Source organism: Chaetomium fimeti (assembly GCF_033439085.1).
Source record: "Chaetomium fimeti strain CBS 168.71 chromosome Unknown B0H64scaffold_1, whole genome shotgun sequence".
In the NCBI taxonomy this organism is placed as follows: Eukaryota; Fungi; Ascomycota; class Sordariomycetes; order Sordariales; family Chaetomiaceae; genus Chaetomium; species Chaetomium fimeti.
Window position 1 is genome coordinate 2,417,623 of NW_026944329.1, and position 20,849 is coordinate 2,438,471.

The 20,849-nt window shown below is 58.7% G+C and overlaps 9 protein-coding genes across 9 annotated transcripts; 4 read left to right on the forward strand and 5 right to left on the reverse strand.

Annotated features, from left to right (window-relative positions):
* The first annotated feature begins 46 nt into the window (after nucleotides 1-46).
* On the forward strand, nucleotides 47-2,112 carry B0H64DRAFT_381214 (uncharacterized protein). Its single transcript, XM_062802786.1, has 3 exons — nucleotides 47-461; nucleotides 523-689; nucleotides 760-2,112. Exons 1-3 carry the CDS (start codon nucleotides 424-426, stop codon nucleotides 1,884-1,886), a joined length of 1,332 nt encoding a protein of 443 aa, XP_062664068.1. The 5' UTR covers nucleotides 47-423; the 3' UTR covers nucleotides 1,887-2,112.
* Nucleotides 2,113-3,563, reverse strand: B0H64DRAFT_428609 (uncharacterized protein). Its single transcript, XM_062805855.1, has one exon. It carries the CDS (start codon nucleotides 3,343-3,345, stop codon nucleotides 2,371-2,373), a length of 975 nt encoding a protein of 324 aa, XP_062664069.1. The 5' UTR covers nucleotides 3,346-3,563; the 3' UTR covers nucleotides 2,113-2,370.
* Nucleotides 3,564-4,517: 954 nt separating this feature from the next.
* On the forward strand, nucleotides 4,518-5,554 carry B0H64DRAFT_381218 (Mss4-like protein). The gene is made up of 2 exons (XM_062802787.1): nucleotides 4,518-4,727; nucleotides 4,792-5,554. Exons 1-2 carry the CDS (start codon nucleotides 4,617-4,619, stop codon nucleotides 5,209-5,211), a joined length of 531 nt encoding a protein of 176 aa, XP_062664070.1. The 5' UTR covers nucleotides 4,518-4,616; the 3' UTR covers nucleotides 5,212-5,554.
* A 382-nt stretch (nucleotides 5,555-5,936) lies between these two features.
* On the reverse strand, nucleotides 5,937-6,709 carry B0H64DRAFT_414447 (flavoprotein-like protein; the record flags this gene model as incomplete). The annotated part of the gene is made up of 3 exons (XM_062805033.1): nucleotides 5,937-6,441; nucleotides 6,511-6,596; nucleotides 6,683-6,709. 3 exons carry the CDS (start codon nucleotides 6,707-6,709, stop codon nucleotides 5,937-5,939), a joined length of 618 nt encoding a protein of 205 aa, XP_062664071.1.
* A 1,763-nt stretch (nucleotides 6,710-8,472) lies between these two features.
* B0H64DRAFT_18696 (major facilitator superfamily domain-containing protein) lies at nucleotides 8,473-10,284 on the reverse strand. The gene has a single exon (XM_062799005.1). The coding sequence runs from the start codon at nucleotides 10,124-10,126 to the stop codon at nucleotides 8,726-8,728; it is 1,401 nt and encodes a 466-aa protein (XP_062664072.1). The 5' UTR covers nucleotides 10,127-10,284; the 3' UTR covers nucleotides 8,473-8,725.
* Nucleotides 10,285-11,715: 1,431 nt separating this feature from the next.
* Nucleotides 11,716-13,202, reverse strand: B0H64DRAFT_437718 (uncharacterized protein; the record flags this gene model as incomplete). Its single annotated transcript, XM_062806283.1, has 2 exons — nucleotides 11,716-13,032; nucleotides 13,086-13,202. 2 exons carry the CDS (start codon nucleotides 13,200-13,202, stop codon nucleotides 11,716-11,718), a joined length of 1,434 nt encoding a protein of 477 aa, XP_062664073.1.
* A 2,625-nt stretch (nucleotides 13,203-15,827) lies between these two features.
* B0H64DRAFT_18657 (ribonuclease E inhibitor RraA/Dimethylmenaquinone methyltransferase) lies at nucleotides 15,828-16,820 on the forward strand. Its single transcript, XM_062799002.1, has 4 exons — nucleotides 15,828-15,986; nucleotides 16,049-16,223; nucleotides 16,279-16,449; nucleotides 16,509-16,820. The coding sequence occupies exons 1-4, from the start codon at nucleotides 15,925-15,927 to the stop codon at nucleotides 16,785-16,787; spliced, it is 687 nt and encodes a 228-aa protein (XP_062664074.1). The 5' UTR covers nucleotides 15,828-15,924; the 3' UTR covers nucleotides 16,788-16,820.
* B0H64DRAFT_18719 (S-adenosyl-L-methionine-dependent methyltransferase) lies at nucleotides 16,676-17,995 on the reverse strand. Its single transcript, XM_062799007.1, has one exon. It carries the CDS (start codon nucleotides 17,622-17,624, stop codon nucleotides 16,854-16,856), a length of 771 nt encoding a protein of 256 aa, XP_062664075.1. The 5' UTR covers nucleotides 17,625-17,995; the 3' UTR covers nucleotides 16,676-16,853.
* Nucleotides 17,996-20,732, forward strand: B0H64DRAFT_18659 (ferric reductase like transmembrane component-domain-containing protein). The gene is made up of 4 exons (XM_062799003.1): nucleotides 17,996-18,884; nucleotides 18,954-19,664; nucleotides 19,741-20,503; nucleotides 20,585-20,732. Exons 1-4 carry the CDS (start codon nucleotides 18,367-18,369, stop codon nucleotides 20,624-20,626), a joined length of 2,034 nt encoding a protein of 677 aa, XP_062664076.1. The 5' UTR covers nucleotides 17,996-18,366; the 3' UTR covers nucleotides 20,627-20,732.
* Nucleotides 20,733-20,849: the final 117 nt, after the last annotated feature.

Consider the following 20,849-nt stretch of genomic DNA (forward strand, 5'->3'; position numbering starts at 1 on the left):
CACTCTCCATGCTCCCACCACCTTCCAGAGCTCCCCAAAGTCGGCTCAATGGCCGGACACCAGCGGGATGATCAGGGTTTGCGAAAGCTGATTTGATGACGGAGTGCCATTGGCAGCGCGGGGCACGACCAGAGCCAAGTGATGGCTCCTGCAGCAGGGCCCAGGAGCTCGCTGCCCGTCACACATGCACTTATGCACCTGTGTGACCCGTCGCGATTTTATGGTTTCTCTTTCTTTTTCTCTTCATGGTACTCTTCTGCCTCCTGTTTTTGCCCGATATAATATTCTCTTGTCGAGCGAGAAAAGTTAGGGACTAAATAATCACCCGCCACCATCCCGTCCTTGAAGCTCTCGTCCTGCGAACTTCAACATCCTCCCTCGGCACTTCCCCTCATCTTATCCTACTCGTAGAGCTCCGCGAATATGGCCGCCCGGCCAGGAGAGGAGCACGTCGCTACTCTGTGAGTTCTAGATGCGACTGTTGACTTATAGACCATGTCGGCCGGTCTGACACATCTGAAGCTACGGAGACATCCACTACTTTTACGGCCCGCCGACGCACAACCCGCCCCATCACCGGTTCGACAAGGGCTCCTATGTGTACCTGTTTGAGGATGCGAACCAGGGGCGCGCCCGGATAGAAATCGCCAACAACCCCGGGCGTGACGACCAGGACGCGTTTGACGGCTGTACGCCCTACCTTGCTTGCCCTTGCTTGCCCTTGAGAGAGACATGTGCTGATGGGCGTCGGTGCTCCAGACCTTGACAGGGTTCACCTTCGTTACTCGTACAAGCACACCTGCCTCGTAACACTCACCGTCGGCGAGGTTCAGGGGAACGACGAGTGGCATCTGCCAACCTTTGACCCTCACAACCAGAACAAATACCACTACAAGCTCCACTCCCTCGACATCTACTTTTGGATGCCCCAGGACGCCGTGCAGTTCCTTAACGGGATTAGGCGCGTACTTCCGCCAGCGCAATGCGAGATCTTGGACGAACCCGGGCCGCCGCCTCGCCATGAGGCCGAAGTGAGTTCTGTGGTGCAGAAACTCGAGCAGGCTGCCATATCCGGCTCCAACTCCCTACAAGCGACACCGGCCGGCTTGCAGCCCAACACTTCCGGGGCCCCGTCCTTCCCCGGTCCGCCCATGTCTGCTGTCGCTGGCTCCGGAGACGGACCGTCGCCCCCGCCTCAACAGTTCACGCCGATCGCTTACAACCCCGCCGCGCCCCCCGCCCCCGAGGAGGTCCGCCACCGAGAGAAGACGCCGCCACCCGAAGATGGTGTCGCGAACCCCCTCCACCAAACTCTCGCCTATGATGCGGCGACGCCATTCTCGCCCGGCCTCGTTCCGAGCGGACTTGGCCCGCTCAGCCCTGGCATTCCTCCGCCCAACCTCCAGCACCCACCCGGCGCCCCAACCTTCCCCGGCCCGCCCCAGCCAAGCCTCGCCTCGCCCGGGTTTGCGCCTCAGGGATTCGGTTCCCTTGGCGGGCAAGCGACCGGCATGGCTCAACCACCGCCGGTGCATCCGGGCATTTCCCGCGCCGCCACGATGCCAGTACACGGGGGCGGCACCCCGCTCGCAAGTCCGGGATTAGCCAGCCCTTATGGCGTCGGGACGTTCCCCAGCCATGTGCAGCAGCAGTATACCCCCGGAGTCACGCATACCCCGACGCCACCTGGCGGTGGAGTGGGGGTGCCTCCGGCGGCTGGACGGGGACAGGCGCCGCAGAACTATTCGGTGCACCAGCAATTCTATATTCCTGAAGATCAGTACCAGCCAAAGCAGGAGACCAAGGGCAGGTTTGAGGAAAACGCGGGGAAATTGGAGAGGGGCGTTACCGGAATGTTCAAGAAGATCGAGAAGAGGTTTGGGTGAACGTGTGTATCTCGAGTACTATGGTGGGGGGGCGTATTGAGATTCTGGATAAGGGGAATGACTTGTTTGCCAACCAGGCCATGACTTGTTGCGTGGTTCGTTCCTGGGCCAGCTTTTTGTGGATCATGAAGTAAGAAGCTTTGCAGTCTCATTTTCTATCGAGATAATTCTGCCCTTTTTGTAACACATAACTCCAGATAAACAATGACCCACCCCTTCCCATAACACAGTGGTGACCGGTCGGGATGTTAAGTCCCAACCACGCGGTATGGGTCCGAATGCTGACCACGGCGTAGCCCCTGGCCAGGACGTCCCGTCTGGGAATTCCCAGGCTCTCGCATTGGCCCTTGTGTCCTGCCGTCATCTAGACCGGGCAACTTTCATGGCGTTTGTTTCAACGTGCGCAGGCAACCCATCCGTCCGAGCTCGATTGTCCGTCGTAGGCGACCAGCGCCTAACAACCGAGCCAGCAGAATTTCCCACCTCACCACGCAAGCGCCTCCCTCCCCCTCGCAGCCGGCTGCCCTCCCCGTTCTCTCCTCATCCGCCCCTCCCGTTCCCGCTCCTCCTCTTCTCCCTCCCTCCTCGCATCCCCCACCTCGTCCTTCAGCACCTCCCAGTCCACCCCATACCTCGCGGCCTCCGCCCTCACAATCCCCCCCCACTTCCTCAGCAACGGATGCGCCTCAGCCACATCCGTAAAAACCACGCCCCCATCCCCCTCCCCCAGCCCCTGACCACCACCACCACCACACCCATCCCCATACTGCTGCTGCTGGCCGCCGCCACCGACCTGATACCGCCAATTCCCGTCCTGCGCCCAATACTCGCCATCAAACACCCCCGTAACGCTCAACTCCCGTCTCGCCTCGGTCAACAGCCTCTCAATCCGCCGCGCCTCCCCCTTTCCCCCCATCCCCATCCCCATCCCCGCCCCCTGCCCCTGCCCCCGATAAGCCTCCGACAGCGCCTGCAGCCCCACAGCGGCCGCCAGCCCCTCCAGCACGCCCAGCAGCTGGCCGGCGCGCGCGCCGATGGTCGCGCCCAGGCCGTAGCCCTCGTCGAACCCGCCCTGCGCCGTGCGGGCTTTGGCCAGCGTGATGCCGTCGCGGTAGCCGGCGGTGCTGTGCGCGGCGGAGAGGCGCGGGATGTCGCTTACTGTGGGTTCTTGGGGGGGGTACGGGTACTGGTGGTGGTGGTGGTGGTGGGAGTTGTGCTGGGGATGGGGATGGGATTGGGGGTGCGGGGGGAGGTAGGAGGGGGTGGCCCAGATGTCGTCTAGGTCGTGGTTGTTGTGGGTGGCGGCGGTGTTGTTGCCGTAGTAGTTGGCGGTGGTGCCGTTTTCGGCTGGCATGTCACTGTGAGCTTCGTGAGGCCCGGCGGCGGCGGGGTTGTGCGAGGTCATGGTGTGGAAGATGTCCGGGTCTCTGTCGTGAGAGGAGGCGTTGCGGAGGAGCATAGTTTGGGTTGGCGCCAAGTGAGTGGGTATAAATGGAGTGAGTTCTGCTTGTTGGCAACGGGTGTTGGTGAGTTGGTAAGGGGTTGGATGTGTTGTTTGAAGGATGTGAAACTGAGGTTGCAAGCCGTGAAAAGCTCGATCGGGGTGACAAAGCAGTAACCCTAACCCTGTGTGGGTATTGAGTCATTCGATGGGGTCTGGACCGATGTTAGTGTGAGAGGAAAGAGCCGTCCATTCCGGATGGCATCCAGGCTAACTTGGAATGAGGTCTCATGGCTTACAACATATCGTTCCTTTCTTACTGAAGCGAATTATCGGATAGTTAGAGCCTTGTGGCCGGCTTTGTGTGCTTCCATTTTCCCCCTCTTTTCTTCTTTCCTTTCTTTAATTGATGTACTCTGATGCATGTCAAAACGGCTACACCCTACAGGTTTGTTTTAAAAATTAACTACTACCCTCTCCCTAGTTCTCTTCTCTGATGATGTATGAGGCCTTATTGTGGTTCTGTTTTGATACTGGGAATAAGGCGGAAGATGAGTTTCGATGAGAAAGAGAATAACCCAGCGGCAGGATGAAATCAAGAAGGGTTTCCGGGGAAGAAATTACCGACCCGTTCGGTACCTAGGCAAGCTAACGCCGACGACCACTCTAGCCCCAAACGTCCCTCGAACAAGGACTTTTCCGCTGGGTCAAGAAGCTATGGCTCCGAGTAGATATGTCACGCCCTCATGTAGCCCGAGGTGGGTGTCCTCAAAGACCACTTTGGCCTTCTAGGCACAGCCCACTACCCCCTATACATCTAAACGTCCCTGCAAATAGCCGTGTTATTAAAGAGAGGAGAGCCGTGAACTGCAATCTGGATGCTTTGATGCCGTGCCCCTGAAATCCTGGGGACACGCCTGGCTTATACACATGGTATGATTTAGACAAGTAAAGTGCTGCGAGTTGAATATCGATGAAACGGCCTAACAACTTGAAGCCGGCATTCTGAGCAAAGCCTAAGCAAATGAATAACATAAAACCCCGTATAAGTTATTGCGCGGGTGAATATTGACCCTGCCTACCTGCAGGTAGTCCTCGAGATATGATTAGTGAGCAGCGGCGTCTTACCTCATCAACTTCCCGGGCGTTCCATCGCTGGGTATAACCGTTAAAACGCACGGCCTAGGTGGTAATCATATAAGTTCACTTCCTGTCAACGACGTGTTATATTTCAACCAACTCTTCATAAACTCATTCACCCCATCATACTCGAGAGAATAACCCAAGCCATGGCAGCCTCGAATGACAATTTTCCTGTTGCTGGCCTCGCCCGTGACGGCTGGTCAACCGAGGAAGAGGCTACAGCAACTTGCTTCTGTGGAGCGGTCCAACTGGTTTTTGTGAGTAGTAGTCTTCCCTTCTCCCAAACCAACAAACAAAGCCCCAAGTTCCTAACCCACACAGCCGCTCCAAGCCCCGGGCCTCGTCAACCGGCACGTCTGCCACTGCAGCGACTGCCGCAAGATCAGCAGCGGGCTGTACATGTCCAACATCGTGGTGCGGGACACGCACCTGCGGCACGCGCGGGGCCGCGAGCAGCTCCGGACTTTCGCGCAGTCGGCGACGGTGCGGTCCGGGGGGGTCATGACCAACCACTTCTGCGGCGCGTGCGGCACGCTCATGTACCGCGTCGGCGAGCGCTTCCCCGGACTGACCATCCTGCGCACGGGGACCGTGGACGATTTCGCGTTGGCGGAGACCAAGTTGCGGCCGCAGGTGGAGCAGTTTGTTGAGACGCGGGCCGGGTGGCAGAGGCCGATTGTGGATGTGCCGCAGGTGGTGGGGATGCATTCGCGTTCGGATATTAAGGGTGCGGTGCTGTGAGTGTTGGGGGGAGGTGGGGGGTGGGTAGATGGAGGATGATGGAAGGACCGTGATCATCTGCGAACCGGGAGCAGAATGGAGCAGGTGCTCGCGTTCTGGTCAGTGCCCTTGGACTCTAAGTGGGAATCTTTAAAATGATCCTTTGGGACAAATGAATGCTCATCGAATTATTATTAACAGATACCAAATTTGCCAGTATAAGAGGATCTGAAGGAAGAAGATAGAGAGACCGTAATACCGGCTTCGCCTTGAGTTATTTTGCCATTGGTTGAAGTGTAGACCCTGTATTCACATTTGTTTAAATATTTTCATAAACACAAAATCTAATCAAACCTGAATCAATTTATCTCAAGTCTACTGTATGTAGCACCATGTTCCTCGTTCACTACCTCTGAAACGGGTCATACCCCCCTTTCGGGCAGACAACGCTTGTTGGTTTACCTGGGCGGGTATCAGTCCTATGATCACATCGACTCCGTCGTGTGAGCATCCGGTGTGTTGGTAATAATAGTCAATTCAATAGTTGTTGCTAATCACAAGATTACGCATTTGGCTGGCAAGCCACATGGCCCTCCCTTGACCTCGTCTTCCTCCGCTGGGCTGGGGTCCGCCTTCGGTTCCTCCTTCTTCGCAGTGACTGCCTCAGCAACCGTGCTCTCCTTTAGCCCCCCTTCCGACCGCCCATTAGCCGCGCCGCCGATACCGTTTCTGTCGTCACCATGTAGTTACGCACCAAAGGACTTGGCGACCGTCTTGTAGAACTCCTCGCCCTGGATGGTGGCAAGCTCCTTCTCCTTCTCCGAGGGTTGGCGGCTGCCGTCGACACCGGCAAAGGTGCCGGCGCCCCAGGGGCTGCCACCGCGGGCCTCGGACAGGTCCGACAAGGTGCCGAAGGCCTTGGCGTAGCCGAGGGGAACGTAGATGATGCCGTGGTGGGCCAGGGTGCTCAGGGCATTGATGGCCGTTGTCTCCTGGCCGCCACCCATGCTGCCAGAGGAGATGAAGACGCCGGCGTACTTGCCGTGGAAACCGCCCGTCGCCCACTGCTTGCCGGTCTTGTCCCAGAAGGCCTTCCACTGGGCGGGGAAGTTGCCGTAGCGGGTCGGGATGCCTAGGAGGAAGGCGTCATACCCCTCAAGCACGCTGGGGTCGTTGAGCACGGTGATGTCAGTCGGCTTGGGAGGGGCGTGCATCTTGGTCAGCACCTCCTCGGGGAGGGTCTCGGGGATCCTGTGTTGCTGGTTAGCTTGGTGATCTGTTGGGCACATTACGCTCAAAGATCTTTGATGAGAGACATACTGGAAAAGATCGGCAGTTCCGCCGGCCTTCTCAATACCGGCCTTCTCGGCCTCGGCAAGCTGGCGGATATGGCCATACATGGAGTACTATTAGGTGTTAGCCACGGTTCACGACCTGTGGCTGCCGCCAAGCCCAGCGCGGGGCAGGCAGGGGCACCGAAAACGGAACTTACAAAGACGATTGCGATCTTGGGAGCCATCTTGTACGAAGTTGAAGCGGGGATTTGGGAAATAACTGGGAGTTGAGTCTGATTTGGTAGTGGCTTATGAGATGGCGATTGTGAATATTGGGATTGGGTTGTGTTGTGGTGGAAGATGGGAAGTAAACAGGTCGCCATCGCAAAGTGCAAGAGCGTTCCCCGCCGGCTTTATACCTTACGAAGGCGCCATGTTTTGGAAAGTGGCAACCCGCCCAGCTCGCAGGTGCCGATCCCCCCTCTGGCAGTCTCAAAGGTTTCCTGTCTCGCCTGTGTAGCTTCCAGGTTCCGTTGCAGCCCAGCCTGCATTCGTCATGATCGGATAATCCACCTCAAATCACGACAGACCCCGGGCCTTCAATCCATCTCTGGAGACACGAAGGAGGGGCAACCCTCGGTGCCTGTACAGAAGCAGCCCAAGCGGCGGCAGGGGGCCCTTGATCGACGTTACCAACTTACCGAAGTAGGGATGACCTCCTTTTGTTTGTATGTACGTACACAGGAAAAACGTCAATACATAGGCCAATATGCGCCCACGTTGGCACCGTGGCTGTCCGTTGACAGTCTTCCGATCTGGTGGGATGGGGTTTTCTCCTGTGGCCCCTGTCGGCCCTGTGTTCCTGGCCACTCTGGGCGTGTCTGGGCCCAGCAACCCCTCGCATCGTCACATGCCCCGCTACTGTCTGGCTCCATTTTATCTAATCGCTGAGTAAGGGCTTACAGCAAGCGGCGCAAAAGCCCACGGAAGAGCGCGAGATCGCACCTAGCTCGCCATTTTGTTTTGCTTGAGCATTTCTTTGTCACAGTGACAAATCTCAATTGATTCGCTCGGGACTCCGTATGCTTGGCTGCAGCTGAGACAAGCTCACGGCACGGCCTCGGAGTGGAAGCCGACACAGAGCGGGAGAATTAGAACCAATGGCAAGACGTCGAATGTCTCAAGGCACGGGCACTTTTTCCATCTCGACTTGCAACACCTCGTGACGGGAGGGCGGTATCGTTTCCCGTCAGGACTTCATGGTTACATCGGGATACCGCCAATGTGCGAGTCTCGCTTGATCGCTGTGTGGTGTTTTGTTTAATGTTTGAACCCCCGCTCGACGACGCCACTCTCGCCACCCGACCCAGCTCCAGCGCTGCTCGTTGGCGGGCACCGTGGCATCGCGCCGAGACCGCAACCATCACGAAACACCTGAGAGCCCCAGGAGCCCAGCACCCTCTGGCCAGAAAAAGCCGTACACCAAAAATTATCACCGGTTCAATGCACCACAACTCGGCCAAAACGGGCTCAATTTTAGGAAGTCCAAGTGCATTCTAATACCCTATCATCGCTACCTCTATTCCATGATAGTCTTTCAAGGTTTGGGAGTTTTGGTCCCCCTGACTGTGGATGGAGGCTGCTTAATGTGTTGGTTTAAGTCGACTCTGCCAAGGAATTCATGAGGACGGAAAAGCTCAAGAGTGCCAGCAAAATCCGACTTATTTACTGTCAAGTAACGTGCAAACCCTATATTCGCATTAGTATGTGATAGAAATTAGAAAGGAAAATAGTTTTATGGAAGAATAACACCGAAAAGGGTTACGGCGACTATTTTAGTGGTGGATAAGAACGCGTTTTGGGGTACGGCTTTTTTTGACCAGAGGGTGCCCAGGCACCAACGTTACTCAGCAGCACTCCATCGCTTACTTGGCGTACAGTGGGTACTACCCGACGGCGGCGGGAGGTCGCGAGCCAGACAGTATCTCAAGTATCCACAACCTGCAGAATGCTGGACCCATTGGCAGTTATCATGGGTTACCATGTGTTCCCGAGTCGGGGCTGACAGGAGACAGGAGCATCTCTCGGCGGGGAGAACTCAATACCACTGTCGTATTATGTGTCCTCTATTCTGTTTACTCAAAACCATCTCAAAACACCGGAACGCCTGCCCATCTGCCCGTACCCAAACAAGGAAACAAGGGAGCCGGAGGGACATCCATATCGTATGGCCCGCAACGCAACGTGACTGCAAACTCGGCTCACGCCTTCCAAGCCCCTTTCCGTTTATACAACACAATTCTTGACGCGCAGTAGAACGCGGTAGCCACGACAAGTCCAAAGGCGGAATACAAGATGGTCCCTAGCCACTGTGGACTGTCGGTGCTGCCCAGGATAGCGCCGGCGATCGGGGTGCCCACGAGGATCGCGATGCCGAAAACAACAAAGCATAGGCCCATCCTGGCCCCCACGCGTCCCATATCCGGCGCGAGCCCGACAATGACGCTCGGCGTGAGGCTGACCACGGCACCCGAAAAGGCGCCGTACAGCAGCGCATACACCACGGAGCCGCCGATGTCGCGGATCCCCAGCCAGCCAAACGCCAGAACCGCGCTGGCGACGATGCACACGATGAGCACGTTCAGCGACCCGTAGCGGTCGGCGAGCGCGTTGGGGATGACGCGCCCGAGGATGGACCCGGCGTTGAGCAGCGTGACGAGGTACGGCGCGAAGTCGTCGCTTACCACCTTGTGCGACTTGGCGAACAGCGTGAGGTAGAAGAAGGTCACGTACAGCGTCAGGAAGGCGAACAGCCCCGCCACGACGAACAGCACGTACGGCACGTCGCGCAGAGCGCTGCGGTCGAACATGGACCGCTTCGCCGTCGGCGGCACCCGCGTGCGCATGAAGACGATGGGGATGGCCGACATGGCCAGCAGGATGAAGGCGATCGACCGCGTCGCCCACCCGAACCCCACGCGCGGCTGCAGCCGGCTGAAGATGATGGGGAAGATGACGCCGGCGACGGGCGAGCCGGCGCTCGACAGGCCCAGCGCCAGCGCGCGGTGGCGCGAGAAGTACTGGCCCATGATGGCGGCCGACGGCAAAAAGGTCATGCCCATCCCGACGCCCATCGCGATCCCCTGCGCCAGCATCACCTGCCAGTAGGCCGTGCACAGCGACGTCATGAACTGGCCCAGCACGATCAGGAACAGGCCCGCCACCAGCAGCTGCCGGAAGTAGCCCGCGTCGTACAGCGGGCCGGCGATCACCCCGACCAGGAACAGCAGCGACGCCTGCGTCGACCCGATCCACGAGATGTCCGACGACGAGTGGCCCGACAGCAGCTCCGCCTCGTAGTAGGCCTGGAATACGCCGAACGTGTTGATCACGCCCCACGTGTTGACCAGGATGGCGGCCGACCCGACTACTTGTAGCCAGGCTGTCAGTCCGCCGTCGGGGACCTCATCCGGCGCGGGGGGCTCGGGGCCGACAGCATCGGCGGTTGGAACGGCGCCGGCACCGGCATCCGCGGCGGCGGTTGGGGGTGTTGTTGCGGGAGTCTTTTCGTTGGGCATGTCGCTCGGCATCCGGATGGTTAGGTCCACTTCGGTCCGGTCCGACTCGGAGGCGTAGGTGATCTTTTCTGCGTTTTTTTCCATTGCTGTTGCTCGAGGTGGGCTTGGCCTTCCGGAAGTGACCGCGAACCGGCCGAGTGGGTAAAGCTTTCGGCGCCGAAAAGCTTGTGGTAGGGGACGGTGCCGAGCAGATATCAACGGGATCCGCTGGCTCTCCGTACCAGGCCGCCGTTCTTGTTTTGGCGGCAAAACTTGAACGTTGCTTCAACACAACCACAGCGGTTTCTTGCTCTGGTTCATGAACCTTTCCCTGCGTTTCGCCGGGGGCGTGGTCTTTTATTCACTTTCCGACTAACTGCAATTCACTCCCGTACCCGACTTTGTTCGGTTCGGGGATAATCAGGGCGTAGTGGCCCCCCGAAGGTGCAGTTTCCCCCCTTCTGAGCCTGGAGGGCGGTTCGGATTCCTATCCGGGTTAGCAGGGGCGGCCCGTTGGAGCCCCCCGGATGCTGGGTTCGGCGCTTCGGCTTTCAAAGCTTTCTGGAAGTTTTTCCTGTCCCAGACACGGCCGCGCTCGCGCTGTTTCGCTTGCTTGTTTGTCAGGCGTGGCCTGAATAAGAACCAGTTCTCCTCGCTCGATGTTTCTCCGATTACACAGCACAATATGGCGTATAAGAAGATTGTATCAGCCGATCTGAGGGCTCCGGGGGATCCATCTGCCGGGGCGGCCTTGCATCTTCCGCCCCACCTCATGCCTCGGAGCCAAGACGATGTTTTTTTGTTTACTGATACCTATAATCCATCCCATTAGTCAACATCCCGGCAAGGCCATGGTGCGATGAGGATAGAGGCGGCACCCCAAGCTTCGTTGCATTGTTTTGATCCGAGTAGTGAGTGCGGAGATGTATGCAAACATCCGAGTCATCGGTCCGGCCCGCCGCTGGTTGACTGCCGGTCCGATGCCCGTTCCGTTGGATGCTGCGGATGTGGGGTTGTCTCGGGCGGCTTGGTATGGGTGCCTGGACTATCACATGGCGACGGTTAGGGGCGGTGTGAGAGCGGCTTTGGAAGACGATAACCGTCAAGAACAGACATTAGCGATCTGCTGAGTGATACTAATATTTTGGAGTTCAAGTTAGTCATTGGTGGCAGGTACTGACGGGCACCACCGGCACGGGGAGGCATTTCTCTTTTACGCGCTGCGCGTATTCGTTTGCTTGCGCCCACTCTTCGCTCGCTCTTCGATGATGAGATGTCAAACTCCAAGCTCTAGGTAAGTTTAAGCAAGAGACTATCTCAACAAAAAGCAGCTCGCAAATGCATCCTTCGAGATTGAAAATGCAAAGGGGAGGTGGTATGCAGATGCGTCTTGAACACATTACGCTTCATCTAACTCCCCAACCCAGCCAACCCGAAAATCCAACCAGATCCAACGCTCCGGGACTCCGCAGGAAGTACAACAAAACAAGGGAGGGATGTAGTTATATACAGATTTGCGTGCCTGCCTCTGCCTCGGGGCCCAGGGTATCCCAACCGTCGCTCGCCCATGCCAATCCCCTCTTCATGTCGCGCACAATCGTTTCCCCATCACACATCTACCCCCTCACACATCTACCCTCAGCGCCCACCCATTAAATATATATAGTAGACCTCCAACACCCCGCCACACCTGTTCAAGGCCTCGCACTCGACGGCTCAATCACAATCTGCGGCACCTGATCCAGCCTCAGACTCGGCAACCTCTGCGCCCCTCCCCTCCCCCCCTCACCACCCTGCGCCGCCGCCGCCAAATCCTCCATATGCGTCGACAGCCGCTGATTCCGCCGCTCCCCCGGACCGGGATAATCAGGCGGCGGATCCGGGTAGGGGCTCACAGGCCGCGACACGTCCGAGTTGCGGCGCGAGTGCATGGGCGTGATGTCGTCGAGGCTGACCTCGTCGTACCCGGGCGGCGGCATGGCCATGTCGCCCATGTCGGCGTCCTCGGGCTCGATGATCTCGGGCGGGGAGCCCGCGTGCGGGGTGGTGCTGCGCCCCGGGCTGGGCGTGGGGATGCGCGGGGTGGTGGCGGCGGAGGAGGCGCGCGACCGCGAGCGGGCGCGGCCGCCCGCGCTGGCCAGGCTGTACACGCCGCCGCTGCTGCCGCCGGTGGTGAGCGCGGCGGGGGAGTCCGGGCGGCCGTGGGCGGTGAGGGAGGTGTCGATGGAGAGGGTGGCGCTGGCGCTGCGGTCGCGGCGGCGGAAGAGGCTGTGGCTGTCGGCGGCGATGCTGGCCGTGTCCGAGAGCAGGCCGACGCGCTCGGTGCTCTCGGTGCTGTTGGCGCGCACGCGGGTGCCGTCGGCGCGCGCGATGCCGACGTCGGCGTACGACACGCTGCTGACGGCCCGCTGGCGCGTGCCGCGGATCCGGTCGTGCTCGCCGCGCAGGTCCTCGATCTCGGACGTGTTGCGCGAGGCTGACCCGCGGGTTTGGTCGCGCAGGTCGCGCAGCGCCACGACGTCGTGCGCCTCGCGTGCTTGTTGCCGCTGCCGCCGCCGCTCCTCCCGCTCCGCGATTTGTCGTCGCCGCGCCGCCCGGATCTGGTACAGCGCCTCCATCTCCTCGTCCCGCAGCGCTTCCTCCTCCTCCGCCGTCCGCATCTCCACCACCACGTCGATCCCGTCCCGCTCGCCCTCCCGCCCGAGCACCTGTTCGCCGTCGATGGCCTTGGACCGGTACACGGGTAATGTCATGACGCTGCGGACTGAGGTGTTGCGATCGACCCCCGGTGTGCCGCCCTCGGTTGTGGTTTGCGAGCGGGTCTCGGTGGACCGGTCATTTTGGGAGCTGGATTGGCTGGGGCGATTGATTTGGAGGGTGTTTGGGTGGTCGTCGTCGTTGCCTGCTTGTTGGTAGGCATGCTTGCGACTGATGTATCTTTGGTAGAACTGGCGGAGGATGATGATGAAGAGGATGGCGAGGGCGACGCTGCCTAGAACGATTACTATGATCTTGGGAGCGGCCAGTTAGCTTGGGCTCCGGCCACGAGGGGGCTCATTCGTACTTGGATCTGCTTCGAGTTGCCCTTGTCGCGCCGTTGTAGTGTTGAGGTCGGGTTGCTGAAAGAGCCATCGACGACTTCCCTGCGAGACAGGCCAGGCGCCGGAAACTGCGGGGCCATGACCGCGGGAGAGCAGCGGCGAGTCCGGAAGTAAACGTTCGATCGAAGGCGTTGTCTGTCCGGATACGAAAAACAAAACCTCATGCGCATCGTGCGCTTCCCCGCAGGGGAACGAAAGAATTGTTTGCCGCCCGGCGACACTCGGTTGTGCAACGCTCTTGTATGATACAAGGGTCCGAGTCCGAGGTTCGAATTTGGGGGCTGCTGGGGCCTGAGGAGGGGTTCTCAGTGGTCGTTTTGTCGCGTGGATTGAGAACCTGGGTAGGATCGGGTTCGAGACGTTAGGATCGCTAAACAAGTCGATGGTAGGCACAAAAGTCGAAACACAAAATCACCGAAAACCGTTGACAATGCAAACGAAAAGCATCAAACAATGGGGAATTGGGCTGTGGACGGAGCGGAGGCCACACCGGCGGCAATGGGGTTGTTCTTTTGGCTCACGGTCCCTGCGAGGTCGAGGCACTGCTGCCCGCCAAGTCTGGCCGCTTCATCCGGTAAGGCTGGCCGTCTTGACAGGGGGCTGCTGGCCGGGGGCGGCGTCAGGCATTGTGAGAATCGCTTAACAGAGTTGATTGGCGAACCCACAGAAGCTCCGTGGAGGTGGAGTCAACGAGGCTCCTTTGCATTTCCCACCTCACGCAGTCGCCATCCATCGGTACCGTAAGCTGAGCCACAGCAATGCGTTCATCGAGCTTGGAAAACTTTTCGGGGCGCTTATTTCGGACGAAACTTTGGTAGAAGGGACGCTGGGCCGCTGACACTGGAAGAAACTCTGTTCATAGGCCGTGAAGGGATCGGCGTGCGTAGGGCAGAGATGCGGCGCGCCTCGCTTCCGTTCCAGCTTCCGTTCCAACTTGCAACAAGACTAGACTGATGAGGCACAGATTATCGCTGATACGCACTGCGTATTCTTTTCTTCTCTAAAGACCCTTGCGGCCAAGGGAGAACACTTGATCCAGGGTATCAAGGCTTGTGTGGGTTTGTCTGATGAAGTTTGGTGTTTGGGCATGCTGGCATGGACCCCACCAACCCACCAACCAAGCGAGCCAAGGCAATGGCGCCAGCTTGATCTCGAATCCTGGTGAGAAATCTCAACGGTCGGCCAAGTGCCCGAGGAGATGCCGTCTCGATGAGATCACCTACTGTGCAACTGCGTACTCTGCGGTGCAGGTCGTGGCCTGGAAGGAGTCGGCGAGTGTCTGCCTTCCCGGCGATCAAGGCGCCTAAATTGCCCAGCTGGTTTGACAAGCGGCGTTCCGCGTGGCTGGGACGTCAGAAGAGACGGCAGCGCCCCCCAGCTGAGTGCATGCAGGCCGCGGGCAGAGCCCCTTCTGGGACTGGGCACTGAGACTTTCCCGACCCTCCAATTGGAATCTTTTTAACTGACTCCCACTTGTCGTCGTTTCCACGGCTTTCTCCCCGCTGAGTTACCAGGCACCTCGACGAACCGAGAGAACGTCGGTCGCTGCCCGGGCGTACCTGACAGCAGCAGGTCTCAGATTTGGAAACCTTTTTGATATTATGCAACCATCTCAACCCGCCCTCCCAAACGCGTCAGCTGCAAGTTTGCAGGAGTCCCGTCCCTCGCAGCAAGCAATCATCAAGCAGCGGGCCAATCCGCGAGCAAGACTCGAGGGTTTCGCCAGAGCGTTGCATTCGTCATCCCCTGCCGCACGGGCGTCGTCTGTTGCCCAATCGCTGGCCTTGTCGAGCCATGCTGACCGGCTGCTCGGGGATGCCGTTAAGAACTCTTGGAGCTGCTCTTTGGTGCCGTCTTTCTCGCCCGGTTCGCATGCTAATTTGCGGATGTGAGCATTTGGAATCCGTGCTCATGGGGCTCGTGTGGGAAGTTTTCCAGCGAGCCCAGCAACCGTGCAAACCAGACACCCCCGACGCAAACAACGCAACAACGCAGATCGCATACAAATCCAGCAAATAATCCGAGGCAAGGCGGGGAGCTCCGGTTACGAAGTATGCACTTGACACAGGAGTTAGATCGGTCATATGTGTCGCCTTCCTTGAGCGCACAAATAATACTACTCCCTTACCCAGGGGTCTCGATAATTTTGACCCATGCTCGTTTCTCATCAAGAGAGGAATCTCACCAAGAAAAAAAAGAGAGAAAAGATGATCGTGCACCGGAGCATGAAGAAAGAAAAGACGACATTATCAGACGCTTCCGGGAGAGGGGTGGGGCGTGGTTGATCTAATCGTCGTAGCTCGAGGTTAGAAAATCGATGCCATTTAGGAAAGAAGGACGGTGTTTACTGAGCGAGTGCACTTTTTAAAACGGCCCTTCAATTTTCTAGCGACTGGCCTGTGACACCAAAACGCTCAATACATTCAGGCAAATGGGATATAAACATATTAGCCCAGCCTCAAGTTCTGGCCCGTACCTAGCGCCGGGTGCCGGATGCGGCAAGCAGGACCGGCCAAAGCCGGACCCGGATCGGAGCCATCGGACCAGCGGCCCCACCCACCCACTTGCACATGTCAACACCGCGCAACTTGGGCAATTCTCATCCATTTGGTTTCATCACAAACTTTCAGCAGTTTCTGTTTGATTCCGTTCTTTGGCTGTTTTAGTCAATCGGCAGTCGAGCGTGCAACAACGCGTGACTAAACCATTCCCAAACTGCAGCCACTTGCAAAGACCCTGAATCATCATCGAACCTCGGTTCGGAGTCGGTTCCCCTCATCGGGACGGTTATTCTAGATCACCATGGCTGCAAATACACCAGCCGTTGAGGACCCCATCGTGAAAAAACTGCAAGAGTACACCACGTACGTGAGCAAGGTGGCCTCCACGGAGAACACAAGGTAACACAAAACTCACCTCCGTCTAGGTGCGATGTCTCGGACGCCCTCGTCAAGCTCAAGGTGCCCAACGGCGGCTTTCTACCCGGTATCACCATGTGGTCGCCGCAACGTCAGGATGGGCCTACCAAGATAGCCGGGCCGGTGTATACCGTGCAGTACGCCCCGCTGGACGATGTGAGGCCCAAGTGGCCTAGTCACTACGTGAGGCCCATCTGTTTTGATTTGGCTTTGAAATAGGAGCTAAGACAGGAGGCAGATCGACTCTGTTCCAGCCGGCGCTGTTGTCTTCGTGACATCCACTCCCAGCACGTCGAATGCTCTCTACGGAGGTTTGATGAGCACTCGGGCCAAGGCGAGTGGTGCCGTGGGTTCCGTCATTGACGGCCGCTTTCGGGATCTGCAAGAACAGAGAGATTTGGACTACCCAGTACGTGGCTACCTGCCAATGTGGTGGAATCGGCTTGAAGAAGACTAAAGCCTACTCAGGTATTCGCTCGCGATGTAGGCACCACGCCACCCGGCCCCTTATTCAAGGTTGTTGCGGTCAATGAACCAGTGAAAGCCTCCAACGATGGTCGTGATATCGTCATCAATCCTGGGGACTACTTGATTGGCGACATCAACGGGGTGGTGATCTTGCCCAAGGGGCTTGCTGAGCAGGCTTTGCCGCTCATGGGGAAGCAGGTCGAGGCGGACTCGAAAATGGCTGTTGCGATTCGAAACGGCATGAGCTTTGCCGAGGCGAGCAAGAAGTTCAGATCATGAAGCACACAATCAATAAGATAGCTGCTGATAATATACTGGCTGCTAGTAGTCCGAGTACTTCTTTCCTCATTTCTTCACACCCTTCACCACAACAAAGAACGGGTCCGCGACAAATTCTTTCCAATACTCGGAGTCCTTTTGTACTACCTCCGTCGCTCCGTACGGCACCGCCTCGACGTTGGTCAGTCCAGCTTGCTCGTACACCTCGAGCGAACTCGCGCGGAGAATATCGAGGGTTGCCCCGTCAAACACGATGGGCGGGTCACTCTGGGCCGTAACAGAGTACTTGACCCCTCCGGGGAAGGGTCTGTACTCGTTGTACGTGATGCCGTATTTGCCCGTCTTCAAGTTGTCGCTATAGATGTTCGCCGTCCGGACTCCGACGAACAGGCCGCCGCTCTTCAGGTTCCCGACCACGTTTTCAAACATGGCCATCAGCACCTCGGCCGTCTCGGCAAAGTCAAACACCCAGTTGCCCATGACCACGTCGTAGCCCTCGGGCCGGAGCGGCAGGTGCGACAGCGGCTTGGCCGCGTCGGCCTCGAAGAAGCGCATGACCTCGCGCCCGAGCGACTTCTCGACGTCCTCGGCCACCTTCAGCATCCCCGTCGAGATGTCGACGATGTCCACCGACACGGCCCCGCGCTTGACGGCCTCCCGCGCGTGGAGGCCGCTGCCGCCGCCGAGGTCCAGGACAGTGAGCCCCGTGAGGTCGTCGCCTAGGGCGAGGCCGATGAGCTGGCTCTCGAGGGCAGCGGTCGGGGTGGCGCTGTACTGGTTGTTGTAGTCAGCCGCGAAGCTGTCGTACTCCTTCTTGGCTTGCTCCGGATTGGACATGGCGGGCGGTGGGTGGGTGTGCCTGCAGTGTGCTGAAATAGGGATGTATGGCTGGATGCAGGGTTTGAGCTGCCGGGTACGTTGTCCTACACACCGTGAAAATGAGAGAATAACTACTGAGTGACCATCGTTAGGCCGCCTTGGGTCCCAGCCCCTCACCAGGGCCTGTCTGCAGACGCCGGGGTGGACTCCGTTTAGACTACCACCTCACCTAGTGTCAATACTGCCCGGCGCGAGACAGCCGGATCAACGACGCCTCCGCTATCCTGCATATGCATGTATGTACAGAGGAGCAATGGATCCTCCGAAGAAGAGTTGCCCAACCCAGACCACCACCGCATGGCATCCTCCGATTCCCAACAGGGCCATGGTGATTGGCGAATTGGAAAGGGAGAAATGCCGCGCATGGCAATGGTCTTGGAATATTAAGCCACCCTTCCGGCCCCCGGATTATTCTGGAAACGTGCTCACCTGGATTCAACCGACCTGTCTTTATGCGGATTGCGGCACAGATCCCGGACGCCCCCTACCGCATTGGGCATATCAATGGCACCTAACTTGCTCATTCCCACTCGCAAGTGGCTGAAATGGGCAGCGGACACAGACAAGTTCCGTGGGTCGTACCAGAGAAGAGTCGATAAGGTCACTTATCCCCGAATATGTTGGCTTCGGGTTTGTTTTGCACTCGGAGACGTTCGAGTGGGCATCGAAGGAAAACGCGAACTCGAAACCGACATTCGCCATGAGGTCTCATCTGCTTCTCGGACTGTTGCTGGGTGTCCTACCATGGACCGCCGTCGCGCTGATCGGCGCCGGCGGCCAAAGAATGTTCTATCCAGCATGCGCATATGCATGTCTTAGGGCTCTCGACCCGTTCATGTTGGATTGTTCTAGCCACGATGGCGCAGGAGGCGGCCACTCCCACGGCAGCACAGGCATGACATCGCCAGAGTGTCGATCTGGGAACAAGCCCTACTTGTCGACACTGGCGTGGTGTATGCACACCCGATGCACCGACGATAGCGTGCCGGCCTGGGAGCTCGAGAAGTTCTGGGGCGAGCAGGCCACGCAAGATCCGACGGTGGCCCCGAAATGGGACTACGGTGCCACCGTCGCCAACATCTCCCAGCCGCCAACGGAGGTGGCCGACCCGGAAGAGATGCTCGAATCCACCGCGCTGGCGCCCGAGGTTCCTTGGAAGACGCAGTACAATACCATGACCACCATGGAGTACGAAGAAACGATGCACGCACGATACGGGTACGCACCCTCCGCTTCCAACCTCCCCATCCAGCTCTCCGTCCCCACCCACCACTAACAAACCCCCAGCATCATAATCCTCGTCGTCGGCTTCGGCATCCCCATCTTCTTCACCGGCCTGCGCCACCTACCCTACATGTCGGCCCTCCTCGACCGCATCAACCCTTACCTCGTCTACCCCTCAACCTGGGGCACGCTCCAGGTGCAACCACTACCCTACCTGCTCGGCAACGCACCAACAATCGGCCAGGCGCTGTACGTGGCGGTGCTGCTGGTGCTCAACGTCGTGCTCTCGGCCGTGTCGTACCGCTCCATGCAGCCCAACGCCTGGTACGCCACCCAGTACCAGGAGATCCTCGCGTGGATCATGTACCGCACGGGCAACCTGGGCTTTGCCCTGTTTCCGCTGGTGATGCTGCTCGCGGGCCGCAACAACGTGTTGCTGTGGCTGACTGATTGGTCCCATGCGACCTACGTGCTGCTGCACCGCTGGGTGGCGCGCATCTTTGCCCTGCAGGTGCTGCTGCATTCGATTGTGGCGCTGGTGCTGTACAAAGATACTGGCGCGTATCCAGCCGAGGAGAAGCAGCTGTATTGGATTTGGGGCGCCGTGGCGACGGTTGCGGTTAGTGTCATGGTGCTGGTGAGTGGGTTGCCACTGCGGCGGTGGTCGTATGAGATTTTCTTGATCCTGCATATCCTGCTGGCGGTGTTTGTCGTGGTTGGGTGTTGGTATCACGTCGAGCTGCGGTTTGAGCGGATGTTTGGGTATGAGATGTGGTATGTTCTTTTCTTCTCCCCCCTTTCCCTTATCTACCCCTGAACGGGTTGATACTCACGAAACCCCCCATGACAGGATCTACGCGACATGCGCAGTGTGGTTCTTCGACCGCCTCATCCGAGTCCTGCGCGTCCTCAAGGCCGGCATACGCCGCGCCAGGGTAACCGAGATCGGCGACGGTTTCGTCCGCGTCGACATCGAGGGCGTCCGCTGGGGCACCACGCCCGGCCAGCACGCCTACGTGTACTTCCCGACCCTCAACCCGCTCCGGCCATGGGAGAACCACCCGTTCTCCCTCCTCCCCTCCTCCATCCTCTCCCCAACCACCACCACCACCACCACAACTCCACCCACGGCCGCCACAACCGCCTCCTCAGACGACGACCCCGAAAAGTCCGCCCCCAAACCCACCACAACCACCACCACAACCCCCCACCCCCACACCCCCCCAACAGCAGCAGCAGCAACACCAGCAGGAATAACATTCATAATCCGCAAATCCACCGGCCTAACCCGCCTCCTCAAATCCCACACCTCCCTCCCGGCCCTCCTCGACGGGCCCTACCCCAACAACCCGACCACAGGCATCCAACGCTGCGACCGCGTCCTGCTCATCGCCGGCGGCATCGGCATCACCGGTCTCCTCCCCTGGGCGCGCGCCCACCCCAACGCTCGCCTATGCTGGAGCGTGCGGGCTACCGCGGCGGCGCTGGCCGAGGCGCTGGGGCCTGCGTTGGAGGGGGTCCCGGCGGGGGAGAGGGAGGTGCGGGTGGGGAGGCGGTTTGATGTGCGGGGGTTGGTGGCGGAGGAGGTGGCGGCCGGGTGGAGGAGGATTGGGGTGGTGGTGTGTGGGCCGGGGGGGTTGTGTGATGAGGTGAGGGCGGTGGTGGCGGAGGTGGGGAGGAGGGAGGGGGGGAAGGGGGTGGTGGTGGAGTTGGAGGTGGATGCTTATTCTTGGTGATTTAGGTAGGTAGGTACCTAGGTAGGGAGGTAATTAAAGGGGGGTGGGAGTGTTGGTTAGGTTGGCTTGGTTATCATGGTGGTTGGGCTCCTCTCCTGTTCTGTTTTCGTTTCATTTTGGTTGGGAGGGATCGTTGATCGTTTTGGATTGGGCTCAGGGGTTTGATTCTGTTGGAGACTTTCGTCAGGTTGCCGACTGTTCCGCCTTTTATGCTAGATACCAT